General features: G+C 36.1%; 1 protein-coding gene across 2 annotated transcripts in view; it reads left to right on the top strand.

The window, feature by feature from the left end:
• COQ3 (coenzyme Q3, methyltransferase) overlaps positions 1-8,667 on the top strand; it is a 52,721-nt gene that overhangs the window by 17,440 nt on the left and 26,614 nt on the right. For both annotated transcript variants that reach the window (XR_011166279.1, XM_069077179.1), the window contains exons 2-3: positions 1,126-1,243; positions 2,526-2,675. Coding sequence is in view for 1 of the 2 variants with exons in the window: in XM_069077179.1 (XP_068933280.1) it covers positions 1,126-1,243; positions 2,526-2,675 (268 nt within the window). In the remaining variant the exon portion in view is untranslated. The remainder of the gene's footprint in view (positions 1-1,125; positions 1,244-2,525; positions 2,676-8,667) is intronic.

Genomic DNA, 8,667 nt, shown 5'->3' on the forward strand with positions numbered 1-8,667 from the left:
CAAATATGATTTTGATACCTAAATTAGGGAGAGCAAAAACAGAGAAAGAAAACAATAGACCACTTCCCTTAATGAATATTGATGGGTGAATATATCTCAAGATTGTGAATAATTGTTTTGTCCATAGAATAAAGGATAATGAATACTACTACTTTTACAATTACTACTCTGTTTTTATACAAGATATCTCAAAAACCTTACTACAGCTTTAAGCTTTCATAACTTAAATTAAAGTTTAAAGCTTAAAACTGCACTAAGACTTTTGGGATACTCTATAAAAAGTGTCAATTCCAAGAAGTAAGTAGTATAAGGGTTATCATCCCCATTTGACAGATGAGAGAACTAAGACTCAGAGAAGTTAAATGACTTTCCCAGTATTATGTAGAGGCAAAATTCTAACCTAAGTCTCCTGACTTCAAGTCTAGTGTTGTTTCTATTATATAATCAATTCTAAGTAAGTAATGTAAAAATGGGAGAACAGGGACTAGTTTGAACCTACACATTTTCATATAATTGAGTGGAGAAAGTTAGCCTGACTTCTGAATAAAAGACTTCCCTGCTTTCATATTTGAATTTGGTGCTACTGATGGTGTTTTTACTGTATTGAATAGCAGTGGTTAAAAAAAAAAAAAGAATGGTAGACTCTAAATCTTTTCATTATTAAATATGTTGTTCAGTCACATCTTATTCTTCATGACCCTGTGGACTGTACTCATCATGGGATTTTCTTGGTAAAGATACTTGTTTGCCATTTCCTTCTCCAGTGGATTAAGGCAAATAGAGTGATTTGTTCAGGGTCACATGGTTAGTAAATGTCTGAGGCTAGATTTGAACTCAGATCTCCCTGACTTTAGGCTCAGCACTCTTGTCTACTTTGTCACTAAACTTGTTAAATGGCTATAAGTAGAATTTTGCTTTTTTAAAAGAGTATAGTTTGAAGTTTATTTTCCTTTTAAAAATTTACCTAACTTTTTTTTATTAGTGTTGTGATATAATAATGAATTGTGTTGGTTAGTTTCAAGATAAAATTATATTGTCCATCAGTAAGGATCGTTCTTTGGAAGGGTTTTTTTTGTTTGTTTTTTGCCTTGCTTTTCATTGCTTTTTATTTCCCTATTTATTCAGGAAAGCAAAGCAATAGAATTTTATTGATGACACCTTGGCTATTCAGTGACAAAGGAATCATATACTTTAAATATAACAATATAACCTTTGCCTATTCAGATAAAATGAAAAATTACAGGTATGTTTATTGATCATTCAGTACAATCATTACTTATTTGGAAGAGAAATGCAATGATTTATCATAATAATTTATCATCCCACTTAACAATGAGATACTGTTTACTAATTTGTCCTTATCTAATAGTCAAATACTTTAATTGACTGACTTTTTATTTTTTTAAATTAGAATGTAGAATTTATGTCACTTTTCCAGGTTTTTTGTTAGAGTTATATAACAGTGGCACACATGAAACCATTAAGTTATTTTGGTCAAAGGGAAAATGGATATGTATACATGCAGTTAACATTAAACTAAGAACTTTTACATGATTGTATTAGCAAAATGAAATTTATAATTTTATGGAAAATAGGATTTAGATTGGGCTCTATTTTCCAAGTGTCTATCCCTGCTTCCTGCATAAGTGTCTTTTTGAAGTAATCAGGTAATGAAGAATGAAAAAAAGGTAGATGAATGTAATAAAGAAGAGCTCCACCTGTATCTTAAAAGGACATTTGTGAGGATTTATAGGTATTGCTGAATATAATGGGACATGCTAAGGCCTAATCGGCATCACCCAACATTTCATAAATTAGAATTTCACTATTAAAGAGTATACTCTGCTAGAGCATGGAACTCAAAATGGTACAATACCTTTTAGATCCCAAATTTTAAAAACTTGGAAGATTATAAACATTTAACGGTCTTATTCAGAAGATCAGGTAGGAGCTTCCTGAAAGGTTAGAAAAAGTTGTGAGCACAAACCAATACTAATACTCCTGGGGTCTTGTGTGAAACAAACATTTTCTATAGCCTAGCTCTCTTGGAAGAGGAACTAGAGAATCCAATTTTGTAGGTTTATACTGCACAGGGTCTGGTTATTTTCTTTCATTAAAAATTCATTCCCCAGACATTGTTGCTCAGTGGTACATGCTGCATTCCCTTTTTCCTAAATTTGCCAGAAATTATATTATCCCCTGGGCTTTCCCAAATCATCATGGTGCTGCTGTTTGCATGAATCTGGAAATTATTAGAAGTAATTTAGGTGGAAAGCAAACTTTTTTTCTGTGTTTAATGGCACAGTGAAAATATGATATTATAAAAGATTTTATTTTAAAGGAAACCAGCTATAATGATATTAATAGAACTCCCTTATAAAACAGAGGGATATAGAAGAGGAATATGGGGTTATTTATTATTTATCTTATTTTGTGAATAAGAATATAAATAAGAATGTAGTATTACCCATGTTATATTTTGAAGACCTTTGGCATTTCATATGTTCATTATTTTCATCCTTCAGGTATGCTGGAATGAGATTGTATAGCAGTTCAGCAACAGTGGATCCAAAAGAGATGAAAACATTTAAGGCCCTGGCATACAAATGGTGGGATGAGCAAGGAGCATATGCACCTCTTCATTCTATGAATGACTTAAGGGTGCCTTTTATTAGGTACTATTTGGTAAACTCTTAGTCTTCTTAAATGATACTCTTCAGTACTTGATCTTCTGTTAAGTTTATTTTCTCTTTTATATATACTCAACTTTATAAGTATAAATTGTGTACAAAAATGCACAGAAAAGTATACACTGTTTCTATGCTTTTGAAGTTAGAATCTCTACAAAGCCATTTGTATGTTTTAGTTACTTTATTATCAATAATGTCACCTAATATGGTAAATCTTTTTTCCAGTACTTCATAGAGTACCTTACAACCCAGACTTCCTCATTCCTGTTTTGTTTATTTTCTATAAAACCCGATTTTCATTTCAATTCAGCAAGCTTTTTTCTCCTAACCATACTTTAAAAAAATTAAAAAAAAAAAATTCAGGCCTTGGAGCAGCTAGGTGGTGCAGTGAGTAGAGCACTGGCTCTGGAGTCAGGAGGACCTGAGTTCAAATCCAGCCTCAGACACTTTATACAAAATTAGCCACGTGACATTGGGCAAGTCACTTAACCCCAACTGCCCTTCCAAAAAAAAAAAAAGCAAAAAAAAAATTCAGTTCTCATCTCCACCTCCTGACTTTCCTGGCTTCCTTCAAGTCCCACCTAAAATCCCACCTTTTACAAGAAGCCTTTTTAGGCATAGAGAACAGCCAGTGAAAATGCAGAGTCAGGAGACAGACTGTCTTGTTCAAGGAACAACATGATGTCTAGGTGTTATGAGATGAAAAGAAGGGGTAGAAAAAGGAACTCTTGGTGAATGGCCTCAGTTTTTTTCAGTAAAATATGAAGTGAGGTTTTTAGCTATTAGAGTAGGGGTAGGAGGCACTTTGGGAGATTTGACAAGAGATGAAAAGGTTTGAAAAGCTACTGTGGTGAGTGGGATGGCAAGCCATTTAGGGATATGTGAAAGGATTGCCTTGCTATGGTGAAAGCCCACTTGAGATTATATAACATAATTTTGTAGTATTCTCATTCACCATAGTTTTATGATTTTGTTCAGCAGCACATGAATAGGAACAAAGTTGGTGGTAGGATAAGGGACGAGGGACTTGAGAGAAGAGGGCAGGTTGGAATTGAACTGGTTCAAAATGGGGAAGGGGGAAGAGAGAGTACCCAGTGCAGTAGTTATGGCTTGGAAAAGAATGAGAAGTGGGAGGATTAGAGGCCACAGTAAGAATGAAGAAATTGCAAAGGCAGAGGGAGAAGTAGAATAACAAGTTTGCAATCAGGTAAGGAAATTTTCAAATTCATGAACATATAAGTGGTACCTTTGTGGGTGATAGCAAGATCAAGTGTATGACCATATCCTTGTGTAGCTGAGTCTGAGTGAAAGAGTACATCATGAGAAATGAGCAAGTTGAACTGGGAGGTTATGGTGTTGGAAGGACTATAATTATAAATGTTGAAGTCTTCTAGTATGAGGACAGGAATTAGGAAGGAGAGAAAGATTTTGAGCCAGGCACTAAACTCATTGAAGAAGGAAGAAAGGGAGTACCCTGGAGGTCAGTAGACAACAGCTAGGATTTTGATTGGGTGGTAGGTATGGACTAAATGAACCTCAGAGGAGAAGAGGTTGCTGAGTGGTGGTGGTAGAGTTGAAATCTGAAAGTGGCATTGAGGAACAAGGAGCATGCCAACTCCCCTTTCATGACCAGTGAGTTGGAGAGAATAAGTGAAAGTCCAACCAGTTCTAACAAGGGAGGTTAGGGAAGCTTTGCCATCAAGAGGAAGCCAGGTCTTAGTGAAAGGTAGAAGATGAAAGGAGTAGGAAAGGAAAATATTTAAGATGAAAGCAAGTTTGCAAATGAGGAAAAGGTTTATACACAAGGAGACCAAAGCCTAAAAGCTGAAACGACTTACTCAGCCTCAAACAAGCCTCAGTTTCCACAACTAAAAAGTGAAAGGGTTGAACTAGACAACCTCAGAGGTCCATTCCGTCTAAATCTTGTGTCCAATGAACATCCATTAAGAAGACAGAGCAGAACAAAAATAGATCATTCCCCCCTTTCTCCCTTCCCTCATTGCTGCATTTAGCATACGTGTGTGTGTGTGTAGCTAGATAGATTTTTAGCTTACATAAGTGTTCTTTCACCATTAGGTGACATTTCTGCATTTGTAAGGTGAAGTCTTGCCCACCAACTTCACACAAAATGATGAACTTAAAAAAAACCCACAGACTACTGATAGTAATGATTGAGTGGACCAGATACATAAATAGTGATTTATAGATGCCTTTCCTGTCTACATATAAGCTAATTGATAAATGGTGATTTGATTTCTAAAAGAAAAAAAAAAGCAGGGATTGCCTATAATTAATTTTAATTGGCAGGGATATATTGATTTCCACCTCTGCACAGCACCATGACTATCCAAATAGTTTTTTCTTTTTTTTTGGAGGGGGGAAGGCAGAGGAATTGGGGTTAAGTGACTTACCCAAGGTCACACAGCTAGTAAGTATTAAGTGTCTGTGGCCGGATTTGAATTCAGGTCCTCCTGACTCCAGGGCTGGTGCTCTATTCACTGCACCCCTAGCTGCCCCAAAATTGTCTTTTCTTATTGTAAAGGACAGTTGATTAGAAATTTTCATGCAAAAGTTTGAACTGTGCCTCTACCACTCATACTCTGTTGTGACCCTGGGCAAATTATTTAACCTCTCTGACCCACTCTTTACTTCTCTGTGGAATGAAGGAATCTTGCTGGATGATCTCTGAGGTCCTTTCCAGCTCTAAGGATCAATGACTCTGATTTTTAACTTCCTTTCATTATATGGGAATTATTTGTGGCTTGAAGGTACTGTTGTTTCCTTTGTACTCATTTTCTCATTTCGCTATGGAGGCTCCTAACCCTTTTTCAGTTTTGTACCATCTAAGCTATATCATTCCACCCCTTCACCTATTCCCCAAACATCTTTTCAGAGAGTGTTTCTTCTTCCATTCTTCCTATTAGGACTACTATGACCATTGTTTGAATTAATCCCAGAAATGTCCAGCAGGCATACAATTGTTGCTTTTTGAAATTTGCTTACATAAAACAGACTTATTTACATGTACTATTTGAAAATGGTAGCAAATTGACACAGTGGTAGGGTGTTTTGTCATAGTTAATGCTTTGTGATTATTGAATTTTTGAGATAGTCCACCTGCTCATTTTACTGATGAGGAAACAGACATGGAAGCAAAAGTGACTTGATGCATGATTTTAATCACTTAAACTTCACTGGGCTTCAGTTTACTTATCTATAAAATAAGGGAGTTGGACCACATAATCTCTAAGGTCCCTGCCAGGTGCTTTGTTCAAGAATACACAGCAAAACTCATCATTACAGTGATCCATGACAGTTCCAAGGGACTCATGATGAAAAATGCTATCAGCTTCCAGAGAGAACTGATGAATTCTGAGTGCAAATTGAAGTATAATTTTTTCACTTTCTTTGTTTTTCTTGGGTTTTTTTTGCTCAATATGGATAATATGGAAACGTGTTTTACATGATTTCATGTATTTAATAGATATCACATTATTTGCCTTCTCAGTCAGTGGGTGAGGGAAGAAAGGGAGAGAATCTGGAACTCAGATTTTTAAAAGTCACAAATAAATAATTAGGAAACAGTGTACAGTAAATAAGTGGCAGATTAGGGACCAGAAGGCCTGGCCTTCTGATTTTATCACTGTTCTTTTCTCCATAGTTATGGCTGTGGAGAAGGCACATTTTGTGCTCTTCTTACAATTCTTTAAAAGCATCACATTTCAGGGGTGTCCAGGTGGCGCGGTGAATAGAGCGCCGGCCCTGGAGGCAGGAGGACCTGAGTTCAAATCCAGCCTCAGACACTTAACACAAAAACTGGCCGTGTGACCTTGAGTAAGTCACTTAGCCCCAATTGCCCTACCTTCCTCCCTCCAAAAAGCAACCCCCCCCCCCCAAATTAAAACAAACCAAAAAAAAGCATCACATTTTGGTAATATGTGATAGTTTCTTTGTACCCATTATTAATCTTTTCACAGGTTTTTTTTTTTCTGTTTTGGGATTTTGTTTTGTTTTGGTCATTTTAATTCTTCTAAGATTGAGGTATCCCATGATTTGTGACTGTATTATAGCAGCAATATATTCTGAGAGGCATGGTGGTATGTGGGTGGAAAACTGGCTTTGGAGCCCAGAAGAACTAAGTTATGGTACTTGCCTTTGCTACATATTGACTATGTAATCTGGGTAAGTACCTTAACCTCTCAATGCCCTAAGCAACTGTCTAAGACTATATGTTGCAGAGAAGGTGTTGACTTGCATTGGTAGAGGACTGTCCTATGACATTGAAATCAGCAATCCATTCCTTATCTATTTAATAACAGGGTATTGATGTTAAAAAGATGGACCTCTTTGGTAATCTTCAGTATAGTTGTTTTTTTGTTTGCTTGTTTTTAAAGCAATTGGGGTTAAGTAACTTGCTCAAGGTTACACAGCCAGTTATTTCTGGGTGTGGTGCTAAGTATCAGAGCCCGGATTTGATCCCAGGTTATCCCCACTCTGGAGCCAGTGCTCTTACTCACTGAACCACCTGGCAGCCCCTAAGCAATTGGGGTTAAGTAACTTGCTCAAGGTTACACGGCCAGGTGTTTCTGGGTGGGTGCTAAGTATCTGAGCCCCGATTCTATTCCAGGTCATCCCAACTCTGGAGCCAATTCTCTTACTCGCTATGCTACCCAGCTGCTATAATTTTTAAATTATTTTATATATATATATATATATATATATATATATAATTTTTTAAAACTACAGTATAGTTTTAAAAAACCAATACTTTGTGTTAGCATTAGCTTTTCTGCCCAATCTCACTTCATTCTGAGCTTTCACATTCCTGAAAATAATTTTGTAGGACTTCCTACATTTTTCTATTTATTCTTTGTTACCTGTCTTTCTTTTTATCTTCTGCATGTGTCTTTAAGATTTAAGTTTTTTGGTGAGTTCTTTTTTCTCTTAAGACAACTTTCCCTTTTGCTTCTCGCTGGAATTATTTCTCACCTTTGAACTCATCACATGTAAAACTTATAAAAAGCCTAATTTTTTTTGTTGTTGTTAGGTATTATAGTTTGACCATTTCCCAATTAATAGGAAACTACTTTATCCCCTTTAAAGTTACTGTAGACATTATAAAATATCTGGGAATCTACCTGCCTAAAAAACCCAGGACTTATATGAAGACATTTACAAAACACTTTTCACAAAAATAAAGTCAGATCTAACTAATTGGAAAAACATCAATTGCTCACGGCTGGGTCGAGCCAATATAATAAAAATGACAATTCTATTTAATTAAATTACATATTTAGTGCCATACCAATCAATCTACCTAAAAATTACTTTGTAGAGCTAGAAAAAATAGTAGCAAAATTCATTTGGAAGAACAAAAGGTCCAGAATATCAAGGCCATTAATGAAAAGAAATGCTAGGGAAGGTGGCCTAGCTGTACCAGATTTTATTCTCTATTATAAAGCAGCAGTCATCAAAACTACTTGGTACTGGCTGAGGAATAGAGTAGTGGATCAGTGGAACAGATTAAGTACACAAGACACAGCAGTCAATGACTACAGTAATGTACTGTTTGTTAAACCCAAAGACCCCAGTTTTGGGGACAAGAACCCACTATTTGACAAAAACTGCTGGGAAAATGGAACATTGTATGGCAGAAATTGGACATAGACCAATATCTAACACTGTACACCAAAATAAAGTCAAAATGGGTGCATGAAGGGCAGTCAGGTGGCGCAGTAAGAGCACTGGCCCCAGAGTCGGGAGAACCGGGATTGGTTCTGGCCTCAGATACTTAGCACCCACACAAAATAACTGGATATGTAACCTTGAGCAAGTTACTTAACCCCAATTGCTTTAAAAAAAAATGGGTGCATGATTGTATCAGCAATGCCATATTCACAATGCCTACAGAGATTATAAATATACTGATATAATTATCCATCACAAAATAGTCAGGTTTGCCATTTGGGGAAATAAA

The sequence above is a fragment of the Petaurus breviceps genome, unplaced genomic scaffold (assembly GCF_028583685.1).
Source record: "Petaurus breviceps papuanus isolate PSGF00001 unplaced genomic scaffold, PetGlider_PUasm1.0 90977, whole genome shotgun sequence".
NCBI lineage: Eukaryota > Metazoa > Chordata > Mammalia > Diprotodontia > Petauridae > Petaurus > Petaurus breviceps.